Raw genomic sequence first — 21,050 nt, forward strand, 5'->3', positions numbered from 1 at the left:
TCAGAGGATGCTTTATGTAATAATAAAATATAATTATATATTTATATGATCTTTGATTTTTCACACCTCATATACAGGTGGAGCAAGTTCCATGTGGACCTCAGCGAGTACAAGGAGAAACTGCAGGGGGCGCTGGTGGTGCATGAGCTCATTAGAGAGTTAGAGGAGCTCCGGGACAGAGCCAGTGAGAAGGTCACTCTACACACTATTAAGATACACTTTAATGCTCGTTCTCCATCTGAGTTTGGTCAAGTCTTCCTTATTTGGATGATTTTACCTGTTGTGCTTTTATGGGGGAAGAGTCAAGATTCAATATCCAGTCCATCAAAATGCTTCAATATCAGCACCAATATTTGATGCCAGTATTGTATGGGTGCATCATTACTGCAGGCTTGTTTAACCTGGTCTTGTTGGTCTTTTGTCCAGATGCTGCTGGTCCAGGGTCAGGACTGTGGCTCTGATGTGGAGACTGTGGAGAATCTGATCCGACGACACGAAGAGACGGAGAGAGAGACCCGAGTCATCACGGAGAGAGCTCAGGTCAGAGACTGAGAGAGCTCAGGTCAGACACAGACACAGAGAGAGCTCAGGTCAGACACAGAGAGAGCTCAGGTCAGACACAGAGAGCTCAGGTCAGACACAGACACAGAGAGAGCTCAGGTCAGACACAGAGAGAGCTCAGGTCAGACACAGAGAGAGCTCAGGTCAGACACAGACACAGAGAGAGCTCAGGTCAGACACAGAGAGAGCTCAGGTCAGACACAGAGAGAGCTCAGGTCAGACACAGAGAGAGCTCAGGTCAGACACAGAGCTCAGGTCAGACACAGAGCTCAGGTCTGACACAGACAGAGAGATAGCTCAGGTCAGACAAAGAGAGATCAGGTCAGATACAGAGAGAGCTCAGGTCTGACACAAACAGAGCTCGGGACAGACACAAACAGAGCTCGGGACAGACACGGATAGAGCTCAGGTCTGACACAGAACAAGGGGAGAGCTCAGGTTAGACACTGAGTCACTGATCTGTCTGTGCTTAAAGTCACTGTGGAAACATAAACATTACCAAATTGTAGAATTTTATTAGTGTGGACGCCTCCCTAGGGAGGTGTTCTGGGCATGTCCCACCGGGAGGATGCCCCGGGGAAGACCCAGGACACGCTGGAGGGACTATGTCTCTCAGCTGGCCTGGGAACGCCTTGGGGTCCCACCTGAGGAGCTGGAGGACGTGTCCGGGGTGAGGGAAGTCTAGGAGTCCCTGCTTAGACTGCTGCCCCCGCGACCCGGCCCCGGATAAGCGGAAGAAAATGGATGGATGGAATTAGTGTGGAATGTTTTGTGGCTTCTACAAGTTGAGAGCTCTAATTGATAATGTGATATCACATTATCAATTAGGACTGGCTATCAATTAGCCAGTCCTAATTTACAAAGATGACCTAATCTGTAGTAATAAAGTGTAAAATATATTATGTTAAAATATAAAGAAAAGAATAGCAAACTGTGTAAATAACAGAGACCCTGATTTTGTGATTAGACTCTGGAGCAGGAGGTGAACTCTCAGTTGAAGATCAGCTCTGTCCTCAAAGACAAGCTGAAGGACAAACTCAGAGAGACGCAGAAGATGGTGAAGGACCTGAGACATCATGTGACAAACAGGTGAGAGACAGGAGACCGACAGGTCAGAGGCCAGGCAGAAAAAGAGACACCCCAAACTCAGGGAATGAACCTGTTTAAATCAGACAGAGGGGTGTGTCCTGGGCTCAGAGGAGTGGAGCTGTTGTGTCCTGGGCTCAGAGGAGTGGAGCTGTTGTGTCCTGGGCTCAGAGGACTGGACCTGTTGTGTCCTGGGCTCAGAGGACTGGACCTGTTGTGTCCTGGGCTCAGAGGACTGGAGCTGTTGTGTCCTGGGCTCAGAGGACTGGAGCTGTTGTGTCCTGGGCTCAGAGGACTGGAGCTGTTGTGTCCTGGGCTCAGAGGACTGGAGCTGTTGTGTCCTGGGCTCAGAGGACTGGAGCTGTTGTGTCCTGGGCTCAGAGGACTGGAGCTGTTGTGTCCTGGGCTCAGAGGACTGGAGCTGTTGTGTCCTGGGCTCAGAGGAGTGGACCTGTTGTGTCCTGGGCTCAGAGGACTGGAGTTGCTGAGTCTTGGGCTCAGAGGAGGAGAGGTGTCTTATGTCCTTGACTGACAGTGATTTTTGATCTTTCACAAACAGGAAGGAACGTCTGCAGGAGGCCCACCAGCTGCAGCTCTTTAAAGCCAACCAGCGCCTCCTGTTGGACTGGTGCAAGAAGTGCAGCCGAGACATGGAGCAGAGAGGGGCCCCTGAGAGCCCAGAGGAGGCGGAGCAGTTTCTCACTGAACACACGGACTGGAGGGTACTCAGCTTCTATATAACCTGTCTGTAGCTTCTGTCTGTATAGTATTTCCATTACTACAAGAGACTGTGATGGTCCCCATAGTCTAAAAAGGATGGACTAGACTTTGGCATAACAAAATGTCACTTGCTTTATGCATAACATAAAAAGTAACTGCATTGTTCAAAAAGGCATTTAAACTCCACAAAGTGGAAAAAGTGGTGATAGAAAATTATGAATATAGAAAGTTTTTGAGCCACCATAATATGAACCAAATCTATGGGACACACTGCTGTAGCGCCTGTCTGTAGCTCGTCTGTTGCACCTGTCTTTATTTCTTTTGGGTCCCTGGTCCTGCTTCCATAAACCCATCTCTTTCTGCAGGAGGAGATAGACGCTCGCTCTGAGCGCATAGACTCTGTGAAGGACTTTGGATTAGGCATGATCAGGTCTGGACATGAGTTTAAGTCTGAGATCCAGAGAGCCCTGGACCAGCTAGACCACGCCAAATCTGACCTGGAGCAGGCCTGGACTAAACGTGGTCTGGTGTTAGAGCAGGCTCGGACTTTACAGGTGAGTTTAGAGTTAAATATTGTGATTAATGAGTTTAAATGTGTGAGACTGATCATGTCTGTGCTCTACTCAGATGTTCCTGTCTTCTGTGGAGCAGTGTGAGCTTTGGCTGAGCAACAAGGAGGCTTTTCTGTCCAGTCACGACCTCGGGGTAAAGACCTTTTGCATATTACCTAAATAAACCGGGGAACTGGCTTAGTGTCCTCCACTGAGTGTGTGAATGTTTCTCGTTCAGAGGTCAGTGTGTGAGGTGGTCAGCTCTATGTTCTCAGGTTTGGTAGATAGTTTTGATAAAAGGGCCCTATGCTCCACAAAAAAAAAAAAAATAAATAAATAAATAAAAACATTTGTTAGTCCATTTGTTGCCACTGCTAACGTTTGTTACCATATTTTAGGTTTTCATGTGGAAGTTCTGTATCTCAGGTGGAAGTTTTGTGTCTCAGGTGGAGGATCTGTCCCTGAGGTGAAAGTTCTGTACCTGAGGTGGAGGTTATGTGTCTGAGGTGCAGGTTCTGATGTGGAGGTTCTGATATAAATGTTCTAATGTGGAGGTTATGTGTCTGAGATGAAGGTTCTGTGTCTGAGGTGGAGGCTCTGAGGTGGAGGTTATGTGTCTGAGGTGGATGTTCTGTTTCAGGGCTCTGTCTCAGAGGTGGAAGTTCTGCTGAGGAAACACGCTCAGTTTGAGGAAGAGCTGGAGACCCAGGTCCAGCGGTTGCAGCAGGTGGAGGCTCAGGCCCAAGACATGATCCAGAACAAACACCAGAGCTCACAGACCATCAGAGAGAAGAGCAATGCACTCAGACAGAGGTAAAGAAACCAGGACTAAACCAGGACTACAGCAGGACTAAAGCGCAACTGAACCGGGACTGAACCAGGGACTAAACCAGGGACTAAACCAGAGGCAAAACCAGGACTAAACCGGGACTTAACCAGAGCCAAAGCAGGACTAAACACAGGTGTATTTGTGCATATGAACAGACGCAGTGAACTTCAGAAGAGAAGCAGAACTCGGCGCAGAGATCTGGAACAAGCTCTTGAGCTGCAGCAGTTTCTGTCCAACACTTATCAGGTATGTTTTTTTCCTGTTTACTACTACATTAAACACTATAACAAATATTTACCTTTTATATTATTATCTTAAATTCTTCTCTTTGTGCTGTACCTGCCTCAGTTTGGAGTGTGGTTGTCTGAACGCAATGCTGTAGCTCTGGATGAGAACTGGAGGGAACCAACCAACCTCCAGGCCAAACTCCTCAAGCACCAGAGCTTTGAGAGCGAAGTCCTGGCCAACCGCTACCAACTGGACAATCTCAGCAAGGTAGGACAGGGTTTAGTCCTGGTTTAATCCTTGTTTAGTCTTGGTTTAGTCGTGGATTAGACCTGGGTTAGACCTGGTTTAGTCCTGGTTTATTCTTGGTTTAGTCTTGGTTTGGACCTGGTTTAGTCCTGGTTTGGTCCTGGTTTAGTCTTGGTTTGGACCTGGTTTGTCCTGGTTTAGTCCTAGTTTAGACATGGTTTAGTCCTCGTTTAGTCTTGGTTTAGTCTTGGTTTGGACCTGGTTTAGTCCTGGTTTAGACGTGGTTTAGTCCTGGTTTAGTCCTTGTTTAGACATGGTTTAGTCCTGGTTTAGTCCTGGTTTAGTCCTGGTTTAGTCTTGGTTTGGACCTGGTTTGGACCTGGTTTAGTCCTGGTTTAGTCTTAGTTTGGACCTGGTTTAGTCCTGGTTTAGTCCTGGTTTAGACGTGGTTTAGTCCTTGTTTAGACCTGGTTTAGTCCTGGTTTAGTCCTTGTTTAGACCTGGTTTAGCCCTGGTTTAGTCTTGGGTTAGTCCTGGTGTAGATTTAATCATCACTGTTGTGTTTGTCTCAGGAGGGTCAGACGTTGATGGCTGAAAGTCGTTCTGCTGAGGTTAAAGTTGGGCCCAAACTCAAAGAAATGACAGAAAACTGGGAATCTTTGCTCCACAACTGTAAAGAGAAAAAGAGCCGACTACAGGAGGCCTACCAGGTATAAACACCTCTGCACAACCAGTGTCAGTCACAGCTGGGATGTTGAATAGAGATATTAAACAGGTATTACACTTAAGAGTCGCCAAAAGTATCAAAAATCAAAGTTAGATACCTGTACTCATTTGGGCAAGTATACAATAAATCAAAACAAAACAAATGTTGACCTTTCCTGAACAGTTTTAGAATGATCTTGCGTTTAAAACAGAACTAGTTTAAGACGACATAGTAACAAAGAACATACTATTAATGTCGAAAATCACATTCTTTTGTCTAAATAATGTTTTTTTATTATCATCCTGGTATCAGAATTAGTATTGAGTATGCATTAATATTTAGTACTGAGTCTATTCCTCAGTATAGAAATAATTTGAAATTGTAGTATCGCGACATCACTATTACGTTTTATTCCTTCCTGATCTCGGGTTGTGCTTGCAGGCGCTGCAGTTTGAGCGTAGCCTTGACGACATGGAGCAGCGGGTGGAGTCAGTGGAGAGGGGCGTGTCCAGTGAAGACTGTGGCTCTGACGTGTCAACGGTCACTCGGCTCTTGAAGACTCTGCAGGGGCTGGAGCAGGAGGTGGATGGCCTACGGGACCGGTTACAGGTGAGGCACTCGATCCTGTTTTAGTCCTTCATCTTGTTTAATAATAGACATTTTCTACAGCAGGGATATGTTAAATGTCCTACAATACACAAATCTGACTCTTATGAGCATTAAAACATGTTATAATGCCTTTACCTCCTCAAAAACATACCTGGAGTTGTTTTTGTTTCATTCACACGTTTGAGCAAATCTTTATTATTAAGTCTACATCTCCAAAGCTCAAAATGCTCTGTTCTACTTTGTGATGTCATGAAGTGGTAGTTTTCAAGTTAACAGCTCCTTTTACCTTTAGTTCAGCAGAGATTGGCAATTCCAGGACTGAAATCATCCAAATGATTCTAGTGAATGTGTATGGAGTTTAAAAATACAGTGGAGCACTTCCTGTTATTACCACATGACGTCACAAGATGGAACAGAGTGTTTTCAGTCTAAATCTGCAGGGTTTGTGTGTTAAACATGTGTGAATGAAACAAAACGCAACTTCAGGTCTGTTTTTGATGAGGAAACAACACTGATCATCACCAGTCTGAGTTCATCTACATGCTGCCTCAGTGTGTTACCCACTAAATTTCTAAAGTCTGTGCTCAATAGTTTGCTGTCACCACTCACTTGCATAGTTAACGTCACTTGAATCTGGAATATTCCCAGTGGGAACTGTGGTTATCAAGCCTTTCCTAAAGAAGAGCAGTCTTCATGCCATAATACTGAACAATTACCGACCCATCTCAAATCTGCCATTTTTAGGCAAAGTCTTTAAAAAAATGTTTACAAACAGCTTAACTTTCTCCAAATGTTTTTCTGTCAGGTTTTAGACCACAGCACTGAGGCTGCTCTTATCAATGTGACAAATGACATCCGCCTGAACACTGATGCAGGCAAAGTCTCAGTCTTGATCCTGTTAGATCTGAGTGTTTCCTTTGACACTGTGGATCATGGGATCCTCTTAGAGCGACTAGAGGCCTGGGAGGGCATCTCTGGTACTAAACTGGTTCAAGTCCGATTTAGAAAACAGGGAGTACTTTGTTGAAATTGGAAAATGTATCTCAGATAAAACACCTGACTTGTGGGGTGCCCTAGGGGTCAATCCTGGGACCCCTGTTGTTCAACCTGTACAGACTGCCGTTAGGCCAGTTAATACTTTAAAACCTTTAAATCAGTCTAGAAATCTAGGAGTAATAATAGACGCAGACTTGAACTTTAACAGTCACATCAAATCAATAACATCGGCAGCTTTTTACCATCTAAAAACATTGCAAAAATCAAAGGTAAACTGTCAAAACCAGACTTGGAGATACTAGAGAGATAAGTCCTGTGGCTCAGGTCTCTGGCTCCTGTGGCTGAGAGAATAGACTTTAAAGCAGCTCTGTGTGAACAAGTCTCTCCATGGACCAGCACCAAAGAACATCTCCCACATGAGCCACATGAGCCATCTGACACTCTGAGGATGTCAGGGACCGGCCTCCTGCTGGTGCCCAGAGTCAGGACTAAACATGGGGAATCAGCGTTTCTGTTTTATGTAGGTAAAACCTGGAACAGTCTTCCTGAAGATTTTAGACAGGCCTCGACTTTGACAATGTTTAAATCCAGGTTCCAAACAGCACAATATACCGGTAGTCCCAGTAAGGCCATTTCTGATACATAACGTCTGATAGTCACCGAATACAGATGATTTAATGAAGTAAATGTACCAAAGTGAAGTAATAAACATCAGAGACTACATCAACAGTTAAATGTTTTTCTCGTCCAGACTTTGTTGGAGACGGCGAAGAGTCTCCAATCTCAGGGGAACTTCATGGCTGAGGAGATCCAGGGCAGAGTGGCTCAGACCATCAAGAGGTTTGACCCCCGTCCTTTGTCTTCACTCACTGTCATTGGACACCTTCTGATCTGTCACTGCTTCCCTTGCTTATTCCCATTCTCATTTCTGAGGGTTGGGAATCATGAACGTTAGCTCCCTCTACAGGCTCCTCATGTCATGTCAAGGCTGTGCATTTCACTGCCACTGCTTAAAGTGCCTTTAATATACATTTGGAGTGCAGATACCAATAATTTAGTCTGTACTGATAACAGTTCATCAGAAGAGCATTATTTTTAGTAATATTTATACTTTGCAGTGACATCACACTGGGGGGTGTTCTACATGTCTAAAAATTAAATAAAAAAAAATTCAAAATATATTTAAACAGCACATTTTGAGGAGCCTATGATCAATCCAAGTGTTCATGGTCCTGTTCAGGAGTTTGATTTTCAACAAAAAGGTGAGAGTGATTTACTCAAAAACTGTTGGCTAACGCTAGCTAGCTTGTGACTGTAATGTTATGTAAGAGCGACTTTTTTAACAGCACAAATCAGCTCATCTACTGTAGTTCCAGCTAAGTCAGTTCTTATTGGTCAAATATTGTTGCAATAAAGCTCTGGTTAAGTCCAACTTGAGTAACAGATCTTCTGACGGAGCAGTGCTTTCAGTTAGTTTCACACCCCCAGTGAATGTTGAGGACATCAGATGCAAAGTATCAGTAATCTAAATCACCAGTTCAGATTGGTAATGGCATGATTTGGGTCCTCTTAGGTACAACGGTCTGAGTGAGCCCATGCAGAGGCGTAGGGAGACTCTGGAAGCCTGGCACAGTCTGTTTCAGTTCCAGAGAGACGTGGAGCTGGAGGAGGCCTGGATCAGAGAGGTTCTGCCCAGTGTCAGCAGCCCCGAGCTGGGTAACACTCAGAGCTCCACCCAGCAGCTGCTCACCAAGCACCAGGTGTCCCACACTCGGTCCTCCGTGCTGTTTTTATGAGAACAGTTCTCTTTTCTAATTCTAAAATATTTTTTTTTATATTCCACAGTCTCTGCTGCAGGAGCTGTCCAGCCACTCTGCCTCAGTCAAGTCCATTCAGGAGGCAGGACATAACCTGGTGAGCACGAGGGCTGTAGTCCTTTTGTCCGTGAATCGCTCCATGGAGTCTCGACCAAAATGTGTATTGTCAACTAAGCTTTTTTTTTTTTTTGTAATTACATGTGAAAAGGCTGATTTAATATATACTTAATTCTTTATACAAATACATCCTAGTTTCCTAGTATGTTTTTCCCTTTACACAGAGATACAGAATAGTTTTGAGAGCTTTTTAGTTGACTCAGACCGGACATGACTTTCATCACCTGTGCTCTAAGCCCCCCCCCCCTTCCCCTCACCTGTGCAGTAAACCCCCATTCCCCTCACCTGTATACTGTGGTCCCTGTGATGTGCATTCAGGTCAGGGCGCGGCACTTTGCCTCTCACGACGTCCGAGAGCGTCTGGATGAACTGAAGCGCCTCCATGAGCAGCTGAAGACTGAAGCTCAGAGGAGAGACAAGCTCCTACAGGAGGCTCTGCGCATCCACAGCTTCATGGGGCAGGTAATAGTCACGAGAACACACTGTGTACACACTGCAGCTGATGTCATCAACATTACTGAGGAAAGTAATGCTAATTGAAGGCACTGCTCTGTCATATAGCATATTGAGCTCTGTCGATTGTGTACAATTTAAGTTTTAAACTACTTTTGGCTCAAAAACATTTTATGAAAAATGATTGTCCTCTATATCATGTATTGAACAAGTTGATATAGTAATTATTATGACTACTACGGCTCACGTGTACTGTGTGTCAGGTGTCAGAGATGGAGGAGCGTCTGGAGGAGCAGCGTTTGGTCCTGGAGAGTTCAGACTGTGGCAGAGATGAGGAGGCCACACAGGCCTTACTCAAAGCGCTTGACTCTGTGGACTCTGAGCTCGAGAACCATCGCAAGACTGTGTCCAAGCTGCAGCAGACAGGAGCTGAACTGGAGAGCCTCAGGCATCCCAACAGGTAAACTGCTCTAAACAGGACTAAAGCAGGACAAAACCAGGGCTAAGCAGGACTAAAGCAGGACAAAACCAGGGCTAAGAAGGACTAAAGCAGGACAAAACCAGGGCTAACCAGGACTAAAGCAGGATCTAACCAGGACTAAGCAGGACTAAAGCAGGACAAAACCAGGGCTAAGCAGGACTAAAGCAGGATCTAACCAGGACTAAGCAGGACTAAACAGGACTAAAGCAAGACTTAACAGGTCTAAAGCAGGACCTAACCAGGGCTAAAGCAAAACCTAACCAGGACTAAAGCAGGACTAAACAGGACTAAACGGGACTAAAGCTGGACCTAACCAAGACTAAGCAGGACTAAAGCAGGACCTAACCAGGGCTAAATCAGGACTAAAACGGTACTAAAGCAGGACCTAACCAGGGCAAAGCAGGACTAAAGCAGGACTAAACAGGACTAAAGAAGGACCTATCCATGACTAAGCAGAACTAAAGCAGGATTATAGCAAGACTAAAACAGGACTTAAGCAGGACTAAACCATGTCTCCTTTCTGCAGCCCCCTGGTGACTGAGTCTCTCCCTGTGATCGTGGACCTTTTTGAGTCTCTCCTGCGTCTCTCCTCGTCTCGTCGAACCTCTCTGTCAGACCAGCTCCGTCTTTTTGCTTACGACCGAGAGGCCAAAGAACTACAAACATGGCTGACCAACAAGAAGAGCCTGGCTGAGTCTGAAGACTGTGGGCAGGACCTTGAGGGAGTAGAGGTTTGAATATTCAGCTCAGCGATTTCATAGACACTTCTGGAAAAGCAGACAGAAGCATCACCTCCGTTAAACTCAGACTATTAAATTCAACTGTGAAAATAATGTTTACACCTTGAGAAGCTATGGAGGGTGGTGTTATACTACTACATATTTTGCTAATATTAAAGGTCCTTAAAAAAACATACCTGGAGTTTGAGTAATCCTTTAGTCTTTCTCCATCTCCAAAGCTCAAAATGCTCTATTCCACTCTGTGATGTCATGTAGTGGTAATTTTTGAAGCTCCTTTTACCTTTTGTTTAATAGAGAAAACACAACTCCAGGTATGTTTTTGATAAGGACATAACATTATAACAGATCAGAAAATAGCGTAATATGGGCCTTTTAAACAGAAAAACATCCAGACTTGTCCTTATGTGCAGTAGACATAACCATGAGTGTGTGTTGTATCTGCGGTAGGTTCTTCAGAAGAAGCTGGAGTCTCTTGTGGCTGAGGTGTCTTCTCTAGGGCGTAGTCGTCTCTCGGAGGTCCAACGGCTGGCCCGGGGGCTTCAGAGGGATGCTCAGGCTCGAAACAGGGACGAGACTGTGAGCCACCTGTGGGAGGAGCTAAGCAGCGCGCTCACTACCAGAGAACAGGTCACATGACTCTAATGGACAGGTCACATGATCCTGATGATGTGATGAAGCTGTGAGTGTGGCCACTATAAACGTCACTTTATGATTTCAGAAGTTGCGTTTGGCTCGAGAGGTTCACCAGTTTAACCATGACGCAGAGGAGCTGAAGGGATGGATGGCAGAGAAAGACCTGGTCCTGGACTCTGAAGATCTGGAACAGGACCTGCTCTCTGTGCAGACTCTGTTCAGACAGCACCAGGCTCTAGAGGTACAGCCCTGCACAAGTCTAACCTGCAAAGATCTAATATGCCCAAATCTGATTAAGAGGTTTAAACTGCAGAGGTTTAATAACGCCAGGCTTTGGAGGTACATCCCCGCAAAGTCTGCATAGATCACTGCAGAGGTCTGACCTGTAGAGGTTTAATCTGCAGAGGTTTCATTTGCAGAGGTCTAATCTGCAGCTGTCTGATCTGCACAGTTCACTCAGGAGTCAGTGGTCACTCATTTAATAACCATGGATATTGTGGTGTGTGGTGAATTTAGAGGCGTAGTGGAGCTTGTTTATATAAATCTGTGACACCAAACAGCTTTGCACCTCTAGTAAAGTACATTTGTTTGTTTGTTCCAGAGAGACTTGGGCCTGATCTCTGAGGAGGTTAGCCGCTGTAGAACCGAGGGCCGTGCTCTGATTCGTCGACAGCCTGTGGCCCAGCGCTCTGTGGAGCAGAGACTGGAGGAGCTGGAGGAACACTGGAGCAGCCTGGAGCTCAAAGCCTCGAGCAGAAGAGCAAGACTGGAGAGAGCCCAGGAGGTGTGGAGCTTCATGGACCAGAGCAACCAGATCATGTACGCCTAATCCTAACCCTATACAATAGACTGTTATCAGTGTGAGGCTAAAGACTACACCACGGGAGTAAAGCTGGAGAGAGCCCAGGAGGTGTGGAGCGTCATGGAGCAGAGCACTCAGATATTGTACATTTGACTCAGTGTTTCTCAAACTGTGGTCTGTGAACTCTTTCATGTGGTACTTGGACTCTACATGAGGCCTCATTTAGAGTCCGTAGATATGATGTGTAGATGGTCATTGGAGCAGGTCCTTCTCGGTCCAGACTAAATACTGTTGTGTTGCAGGTCGTGGCAGAAGCAGATGCTGTCTCTGCTCAGAGCTGAGGCTCAGGTGGTCTCAGGATCCGACCTGGATCAGCTGATCAGGAAACACACAGAGAGGCGTGATCAAATCAACCGCCAGACGAGTAAAAGCGATGCAGTAAGAGAGGAGGGGAGCAGGCTACTACAAGAGGGAGGCCTCATGTGTGCTGAGGTAAACTACTACTGCTACCTCTGCTACTGCTACAACAACTTCTGCTACTACGAATACTGCTACTGTTACTATTGCTGCAACTTCAACTGCTATTACTACTACTGCTACTAATACTGCTATTGGTATTACTACTATTATTACTACTCCTGCTACTACTGCTTCTACTACTTCTTTTACTACAGCTACTACTGCTACTACTACTACTACTACTACTACTACTTCTGCTACTACTATGACATACTAGTTCTGAATACACAGAGAGCAGTGGTGGAGGCTAGAAGGCCTCATATGTGCATTTGATGTAAGATACTGCTACTACTACTGTTCTCACATAGTTCTTTATCAGTTCATGTAATGCTAGCTTTTGTTAGCCTTGCCTGTTTCAGGTGGTGTTTATATGTGGACGTTGAAGGCGGAGGCTCTTGTTGATGATTGTTTTCTTTACAGGTGGAGGCTCGGGTGTCGGAGCTGCAGCTGCTGCAAGATCAGCTGATCTCTTTGTGGGAGGAGCTCAGAGTGTTTTATGAAGAAGAACGAGAGATGTTTGTCTTAAGGAGAGAGCTGGAGCAGGCCGAACGCTGGCTCAGCAGCCACGAGAGGGCGCTCACCTCACAGGACTATGGGGTGAGACTAGGACTGGACCTAAACCAGGACTAAACCTGGGCTGGAACTAAACCAGGCAGGACTACAGAGTGACACTAGGGCTAGAACTAAACCAGGACTACAGAGTGACACTAGGGCTAGAACTAAACTAGGACTACAGAGTGACACTAGGGCTAGAACTAAACTAGGACCACAGAGGGACACTAGGGCTAGAACTAAACCAGGACTACAGAGTGACACTAGGGCTAGAACTAAACCAGGACTACAGGGTGAGACTAGGGCTAGAACTAAACCAGGACTAGACCTGACCAAGGACTATGGGGAAAGACCAGGTCTAGATCCAAACCAGGACTATGGGGTAGTCTTGGAAGACAGTGCTTAGTCTTGGTTTAGACCTGGTTCAGTCCTGGTTTAGACTTTGTTGTTGCTCTGCTCTTCAGGACTGCGTGTCTGATGTGCTGGAGCTCCTGAAGAGGCAGGAGGATCTGGAGGCCATGATCCAGGCTCAAAACGACCGCTTCAGTGCTCTGCAGAAGAAGATCACTCAGGTTGGAGTTTCATCTCATTACCTCTTAATGTTAACAAGCGTTCATGTGTAATGCCAGAGTAGATAGAGTAGAGCATGGTGCAGAAGCTGAAGATGATAGTTTTAGCTTTGTTGCACAGACACTACCAGTTTTTTCTTTAAGTTTACCAGTTTAATTTTATATACACACAGAATACATCAAATATATGAAGCAAAGTTTATTAAATTATTTGACAAAGAAAAAATTCTTTGCTACATAATTCTGTGCCGTGTCAGGGTCAAGAAAAGTGCAAAGCAGTGATAAAAGCAAAGGGTGGCAGTGTGTCCAAACCTTAGACTGGTTGTGTAATTGATCTGTCTTTTTGCAGAGAGAGAAGAGACTGCAGATTTTGAGGAATGAGGATGTTTCTGACAGAAAATCTCCAGTCAGAGTCTCGTCTCTGAAGAGGAAACCTTCTGACCCCAAACCGAGACCTGCATCCCCCTTAATAAACGCCCGGACCACTACTCCAGCTGACCGCTACAGCAGAGAGCAGACCACACCTTCATCTGACCGCTACAGCAGAGATGAGACAGACAACAAATCCACTGTCCGCTCATCCTATAAAGACCTCCAGCCCACACTTTCATTTGACCACTACAGCAGGGAGGAGGAGACTGACAAAGCACAGTCCTCACCCGTGTCTCCAACCAGACGAAGAGACTTTCAGAAGGCCTCTGTTTCTGACCACAGCTCTGAAGAGGAGACTGAAAGGATGACCACAGCTAAACCACACAAATCTACTGTACCAAAACTTCCAGAATCCTCCACCATTTTGTCCTCATCAAAACCTCTCACCGCACCAAGATCACAGCTGTCCTCTCTGTCTGACCACAGTACCAAGGATGAAAAAACATCTCAAATGTTCTCAGCAAAACCACAGGAAGGCACTACAACGTCATCACCAAAACATCAGGAATCTTCAGCCATTTCATCCTCACCAGAATCTCGTACCAGGTTTAGACAAAGATCAAGTGATACAAACATGAGGGATGCAGCTCTGTCTGACCACAGCAAAGAGGAGGAGAGCTATGGAACATCCACAGCACAACCACGTACCAGGCGATTTAGGAGCTACAGATCTGACCCCAGTGAAGATTCCACTCCACCATCTCCAACCAAACCTCCAGAATCTCCAAGCATTTCGTCCTCACCAGAATCTCACCCTAGTTTTAGACCCAGATCCAAGGACAGAAACATCAGGAACGCAGCTCTATCTGACCACAGCAAAGAGGAGGAGAGCTATCAAACACCCACAGCACAACCACGTACCAGCCAATTTAGGAGCTTCAGATCTGACCCCAGTGAAGATTCCACTCCACCATCTTCACCCAAACCTCCAGAGTATCCAACCAGTGAATCTAAAGTCAAACCACCACTAGCTCCTAAACCTCGCGTGATGTCTGCAGCGTCCAGCCAACAATCTGCATCTGGAGAGTCCAAACGGGATTCACCTCCACTGGTCAGAAGACTCACTCCTCCGGCTGTAGCCCCTCCCCCTCCTCCTCAAAGTCCTCTAGAGATGGCCCTAAGAAGAGCGGAGTTCACTGTCATTAAAGAAGAGTCTAAGACAATCACAGAGCCAGATTCCGCAGCCCAGCCCACTTTACAGGAAGAGAAGCAGAAATCAGAAAATCTGCCACCAGAAGAGCTGGAGGTAAGGTTTAAGATATGGGAAAATTAAAGGATCACTACAGATCAAACACACAAATGCTATCACAATGTAGTGTCACTGTTAGCACTCAGCTTTAACTCAGAAGGTCACTGGTTGAAAACTCTGTTTCTGGGAAAATCACTCCCACATTACTACTCCAGGCTGGAAGGGCATCTGGCATTTGGCGTTTTGCAAAATGTCCTTTCAGTGCTTTTAACCATGTTATAGTTGTTTTTTCTCACTGACCCTCTGAACTTGTCGGACTTGTTGTTGTTTTAGATTAATACTGTGATTTAAAATATGCAGATTATAACATAATGATCCACGGTTGTCAGAGATTATAACTATAGAGCATAGCTATATAGTTTCTTTAAGGTCACATTGTCTTTTCACACTAAAATTATTTAAGTTTTTGTTGTCCATGAAGCATTTTATGGAGTTAAATTATTCCCTGATTATGGGAAAGATTGACTGGTGTGAGCATAGTTGTATTTTAGTTTTTGTTTTTCCTCGAGTGAGGCAGAAAAGAGGGAGCCAATGTCTGTGTGAATGGTCATGTATGTTAGCTGGATCTGGAGAAGGCGCTCCACCGTGTCCCTCGTGCTGTCCTTTGGGGGGTCGTCCAGGAGTATGGGGTTTGCGGCCCTTTGCTAAGGGCTGTCAGGTCCATGTCCATGCAGGAGCTGTGTTCACATTGCCGGTAGTAAGTCAGACCTGTTCCAAGTGCATGTTGTACTCCACCAGGGCTCTGTTACCGGTTCTGTTCATCGTATTTATGGACAGAATTTCTAGGCGCAGCCAATGGCTGGAGGAGGTCCAGTTCAGGGACCACAGGATCTCATCTCTGCTGTCTGCTGTGAAGCGTCTGATATGAGAATCAGCTCCTCCAAATCCAAGGCCATGGTATCTCAGGGTCTTGACAGGTGGATCAGTGCAGCGTCTGCAGTGATGCGGTCGCTGTATTGAACTGTTGTGATAAAGAAGAGAGCTCAGTCAAAAGGCAAAGTTCTCGATTTATCTGTCAATCTACCTTCCTACCCTCACCTATGGTCATGAGCTCTGGGTAATGACCAAAAGGACAAGGTCGCGGATACAAGCGGCCGAAATGGGTTTCCTCCGCAGGGTGGCCGGGCGCACCCTAAGGGATAAGGTGAGGAGCTTGGTCACACGAGAGGAGCTCGGAGTAAAGCCGCTGCTCCTCCACATCGAGAGGAGCCAGCTTAGGTGGCTCAGGCATCTGTGCAAGATGCCTCCTGGATGCCCCCCTAGGGAACGTTTTCCAGGCTTGTCCCACCTGGAGGATGCCTCGGGGAAGACCCAGGACACGCTGGAGGGACTTTGTCTCTCGAGTGGCCTGGGAACGCCTTGGGCTCCCAACAGAGGAGTTGGAGGACGTATCTGGAGTGAGAGGTCTGGGAATCTCTGCTTAAATTACTGCCCCTGCGACCCGGCCCTGGAGAAGCAGAAGAAAATGGATGGATGGTTATCCCAGAGTTAACCTGTGTTTCTGTAGGTGAGCTGTGGGCAGAACGTCAGGATGCAAGGGGCGCTGGAGCTGAAACGAAAGCAAGGAGGAAGTAAGGTGAGAGGGGCAAATCAAACACAAACAGTTTTTGAATATGAGGTTTGACCTTCGGTTTCCTCAACTTTGGGTCTAAACATTACATGTGTTTTTAAAAATGTCGCACAGCTGGATCACTGGGAGCAGGTGTTTGCTGTGCTGGAGTCTGACTCTCTGAGACTGTTCCAAGACAAAGAGGCTGCCGCTCAAGTAACTGCTCAGACTTTATCACAAACATCAGCCAGACATTATAATGTCTGTATGTTTAATACTGATGCTCTTCCACAGGGAACCCCCGGGTGGCCCCCCATCAGCCTGAGAGGAGCCGTGTGCAGAGAGAACGTGTACTACAGAAGAAAAGAGCACACGTTCAAACTCATGTGAGAGTTTCATCTTTAGGATCACGGTTAAATAGTGCTTATAGCATACAGCTTTAGGTTTCTTATTTAACAACAGGCTCAGCAGCTGTAATGCTTATCTATGGTCAAATGTTCAGCAGTTACCATGGCGACACAATGCACACAGATTGTCTTAAAACTCAAGAAAAAATACAAAATGGATTTAAACAGCACATTTTCAGGAGCCTCTGATCAACACAAATGTTCATGGTCCTGTTTAGGAGTTTGACTTTACAGAAAAAGGTGAGACTGACTAAAAAGTGTTGGCTAATACTAACTAGATTTTGACTAATGTTATTTTAGAAAGGCTTGTTTAACAGCACCAATCAGCTCATCTGCTGTAGTTCCAGCTAAATCAGTTCTTTATGGTCAGATTGAGTTTAGACAAAGCTCAGATTAAAGTCCAACATTGGTAACAGAGCTTCAGACAGAGCAGTGCCTACAGTTAGCACCGCACCTCCAGAAAATGTTGATGGCATCAGCTGCACAGTATCAATTATTACACTATAGAATGTGGTGATGTCATCTGAAACCCAGTGTTATTTAAGACCAGGCCCAGTGTCTGTAACAGGACAGAGAGCCCCTTAAATGAGTACATATAGTACACAGAGTTACACACTGATATATCTATAAACTATGGAAATAAAAGCAAAATAATCAAATGCATGTTTGTGTGCTCCTCCCCTCCCTCTCTATCTCTTCCCCTCCCTCTCGATCCCCCCTCCCCTCTTTGTCCCTCTTCTCCTCCTGCTCTGTCCCCCCTCTCCTCCCTATCTGTCCTTCCTCACTCTCTCTCTCTCTCTCTCTCCTCTCCCTCTTTGCCCCTCCTTCTCTGTTCCTCCTCCCCTCTGTTCATCCTCCCCTCCCTCTGTCCCTCTTCTCTTCCCTCTCTGCCCCTTCTCTCCTCTGTCCCTCCTCCCTCTCTGGCCTTCCTCCTTCTCTCCATTCTCCCTCTCTCTGTCCCTCTTCTCCTCTCCCTCCTCCACCCTCTCTCCCCCTCCTCCCTCTCTCCCTCGCCTCCCTCTCTCCCTCCTCCATCTCTCTGACCCTCTTCTCTTCCCTCTCTGCCCCTCCTGTCCTCCATCCCTCCTCCCTCTCTCCCCCTCCACCCTCTCTCTGTCTCTCTTCTCCTCCTTCTCTCTCCCTCTCTCTCATCCCTCTCTCTGTCCCTCTTCTCCTCCTCTCTCCCTCTGTCTCTCATCCCTCTCTCCCCCTCCTCTGTCCCTCCTCCCTCACTCTGTCCCTCATCCCACTCTGTCCCTCTTCTCCTCTCCCTCCTCCACCCTCTCTGTCTCTCTCCCCCTCCTCCCTCGCCTCCCTCTCTCCCTCCTCCATCTCTCTGTCCCTCTTCTCCTCCTCTCTCCCTCTCTGTCTCTCATCCCTCTCTCCCCCTCCTCTGTCCCTCCTCCCTCCCTCTGTCTCTCCTCCCTCTCTGTTTCTCCTCCCTCTCTCTGTCCCTCTTCTCCTCTCTCCCTCTCTGTCTCTCATCCCTCTCTCCCCCTCCTCTGTCCTTCCTCCCTCCCTCTGTCCCTCCTGCCTCTCTCTGTCCCTCTTCTCCTCCGTCCCTCCTCCCTCTCTGTCTCTCAGTCTGGAGGACAGGAGTCAGTTCATGTTTGCTGCTCACAGTAAAGAGCTGCAGCTGCTGTGGATCAGGAGGCTCCAGAACCAGGACTCCGCCTCCTCAGAATCCGAGGACTCAGGGTGAGAGCCAGACTCATGATTAATCCTCCAGTGAGGTACTCCTGACCAGGGCCAGACTCATGAGTAATGCTCCAGTGAGGTACTCCTGACCAGGGCCAGACTCATGAGTAATGCTCCAGTGAGGTACTCCTGACCAGGGCCAGGCTTGGCTTTAGACTATGGGGGGGATTTTAGACTTTGGGAAGCCACCATCTCTTCTCTTAATCAGAAACACTGCATTAGTTTAATCTTTCTTATAGATGACAGGATTTTTCACAATTAAAAAGATATATTTGATTTTTGGATTGTTAGTTTCTATGGCAATGGTGCAAATGTGTTTGAAACCTTTGAAACCCACGAACAGAACAATAAAGTCTCCCGTAATTGTAAGCGTGTTCTGAAGTCTGAATTAGTGATTATTTTAGTGGTGGACTAATGAGCTGTTCTTTTTTTGACTTGTCGACTGGTTAAACAGTTATTTCTACTGTACAGTGATGTTTTTAAATACGTATGTTTTAAGTAAAGATTAAAATATGTGGATTAATGGCTTCTAGTTACGTAACATATTTTCAAATTACAGGTCATTAAAATGAGAAATTGTTAATTGTCTGTTGAGATTTTGAATGAATTATGCTGTTGTGCTTATGAAATGTCTTTAGCCGTGTGCTTTACAGTGTAGGAATGTAAGTAACCCTGTTTGTACTGACAGAAGGGCGTCTTCAGTGAACCTCAGTCTGGAGAAACTCACTGAGGACACACCGCCCCAGAAACAAGAGGAGACAGAGGAGAAGAGAGAGGGAAGGAGAGAGGGAAGAGAGGATAAGAGGAGAGAGGGAAGAGAGGAGAGTCCAGAGCAACCCTCCAGCCCTCCCCCCAAACCTCCTCACACCTACTACAAACTGCACCGCTACACTTCAGGTACCAACTGGATCTGAATAATCTGTGACAGTTTTAAACAAGTCCTAGTTTAAAAAGGATGTGAAACTGTAACTAAACCAAGTCTGTAGGCCTTTAGTCCATGAATCGCTCCTCACTCGAGCAACATGTGTATGAGTCGACCAATCGTGTTCTTTGTATAAAAAGGGTTTATAAGGGACTACAGCAGAAAAGAGGAGTGAGCTGAAGACTTGGGATTTATGTGGTATTTATATGTGAAAAGTCAGATTAAACTCAAGATTCACAATTTTTTTTTATACATACTTTTTTTCCTAGTACTTTTTTCTGTATAAATTGTTGTTTTTGCATAAACTCCCCCTGCAGGTGTCGTCTTGTGAGTGCACTTTGGGTCAGATACACAGAGACACTGAATAGTGTTGAGAGTTTTTGCCACGCCCCCTTTTTAGTCAACATTTAGATCGGCAGCACATGTCATAAAATAAATTGTTATTGGACTAGTCTACGACAGCCCTAGTCTAAACCTGGTCTCTATCTGCTCCCTAGACGAATCTGTTCCAGACTCAGAACCCAAGGACCCCCAGACCCCTACAGCTCCAGCAGAGGCCACCAGAGAGCGCTCTCGGTCCAGTGTCCTGCGCAGGTTTTTCAGGAAGTGAGCCTGAGCCTAAAACCAGGACTGAACCAGAACTAAAGCAGACCTGAAGCAGAACTACACCAGAACTAAACCAGGACTAAACCAGGACTAATATTGGTCTATAACAGGGCTATTCCAGAACTAAACTAGGACTAAACCTAAACAAAATCAGAACTGAAGCAGATTATACCAGGATTATACCAGGAATAAACCAGAAATGAAGCAGGTGTAAACCAGGACTAAACCAGGACTAAACCAGGACTAAACCAGGACTAAACCAGGACTAAACCAGGACTAAACCAGGCCTAAGGCAGGACAGGTCGAAGTTGGAAGGATGTGCTCAGAGAGGGACAGAGGTAAGATCAAGCTGCACTTTATTCACGTGTACTTCCACTTTCAGTCACACTGTGGCGCTGTGCCCAAGTACATTAGGTTTTAAGAGTAAAAATGATCATAATAATAGAGGACATTTTCAACATTTGAATCTTGCAGATGCAACTTTTGATTAAACCTGTTATTACTGAATGATTTATTTAGCGTATTGTAACGTTGATCTGGATTTTTATATGTAAATTCTACCAGTAATGTTATTAATAATGATACTGATATTTACTTTGGACAAACTTTCATGTTTATGTTTATGTCACTCTTCCAGTTCAGATTTTTGTTCATAAGCAATATTAATCAGAATATGTTTTATGCCTTTGCAAGAGACCAAAATGTACAAAGTATGGACTTGCTTTGGTATTATGATGTAATACAAAATAATGATTCCTGTTTAAAGTCTTGAGGTTAATTGAGCACATAGCTCAAATTGATGTGTAAAATAAAATGAATAATCTGTTTTTCCTAATTTAATGGGAAACAAATCCAATAAAGTAACCAGAATGACCACAATAACTCTTTGGCTGCTCCCTGTGCAGTTCCTGAGGTGTCCCCATGGTGTCGCTGGCGCTTCATAAATGGTCTGTGGTTGGTGGAGGTTCAGGT

General features: G+C 45.8%; 1 protein-coding gene across 1 annotated transcript in view; it reads left to right on the forward strand.

Moving 5' to 3' along the window:
* sptbn5 (spectrin, beta, non-erythrocytic 5) overlaps positions 1-20,508 on the forward strand; it is a 67,413-nt gene extending 46,905 nt beyond the window's left edge. Inside the window, exons 50-79 of the mRNA XM_033987793.2 lie at positions 78-192; positions 427-540; positions 1,529-1,650; positions 2,207-2,369; positions 2,733-2,921; positions 2,995-3,072; positions 3,559-3,731; positions 3,903-3,993; positions 4,096-4,242; positions 4,794-4,931; positions 5,369-5,536; positions 7,284-7,372; positions 8,106-8,292; positions 8,378-8,446; positions 8,785-8,928; positions 9,183-9,379; positions 9,927-10,131; positions 10,588-10,767; positions 10,859-11,014; positions 11,375-11,592; positions 11,878-12,067; positions 12,515-12,691; positions 13,111-13,218; positions 13,565-14,893; positions 16,404-16,472; positions 16,581-16,661; positions 16,740-16,831; positions 18,437-18,550; positions 19,239-19,447; positions 19,970-20,508. Of these exons, the coding sequence (XP_033843684.2) occupies positions 78-192; positions 427-540; positions 1,529-1,650; positions 2,207-2,369; positions 2,733-2,921; positions 2,995-3,072; positions 3,559-3,731; positions 3,903-3,993; positions 4,096-4,242; positions 4,794-4,931; positions 5,369-5,536; positions 7,284-7,372; positions 8,106-8,292; positions 8,378-8,446; positions 8,785-8,928; positions 9,183-9,379; positions 9,927-10,131; positions 10,588-10,767; positions 10,859-11,014; positions 11,375-11,592; positions 11,878-12,067; positions 12,515-12,691; positions 13,111-13,218; positions 13,565-14,893; positions 16,404-16,472; positions 16,581-16,661; positions 16,740-16,831; positions 18,437-18,550; positions 19,239-19,447; positions 19,970-20,082 (5,425 nt within the window). The 3' untranslated portion in view covers positions 20,083-20,508. The remainder of the gene's footprint in view (positions 1-77; positions 193-426; positions 541-1,528; positions 1,651-2,206; positions 2,370-2,732; positions 2,922-2,994; positions 3,073-3,558; positions 3,732-3,902; positions 3,994-4,095; positions 4,243-4,793; positions 4,932-5,368; positions 5,537-7,283; positions 7,373-8,105; positions 8,293-8,377; positions 8,447-8,784; positions 8,929-9,182; positions 9,380-9,926; positions 10,132-10,587; positions 10,768-10,858; positions 11,015-11,374; positions 11,593-11,877; positions 12,068-12,514; positions 12,692-13,110; positions 13,219-13,564; positions 14,894-16,403; positions 16,473-16,580; positions 16,662-16,739; positions 16,832-18,436; positions 18,551-19,238; positions 19,448-19,969) is intronic.
* Positions 20,509-21,050: the final 542 nt, after the last annotated feature.

Source organism: Periophthalmus magnuspinnatus, chromosome 22 (assembly GCF_009829125.3).
Source record: "Periophthalmus magnuspinnatus isolate fPerMag1 chromosome 22, fPerMag1.2.pri, whole genome shotgun sequence".
Taxonomy (NCBI): Eukaryota; Metazoa; Chordata; class Actinopteri; order Gobiiformes; family Gobiidae; genus Periophthalmus; species Periophthalmus magnuspinnatus.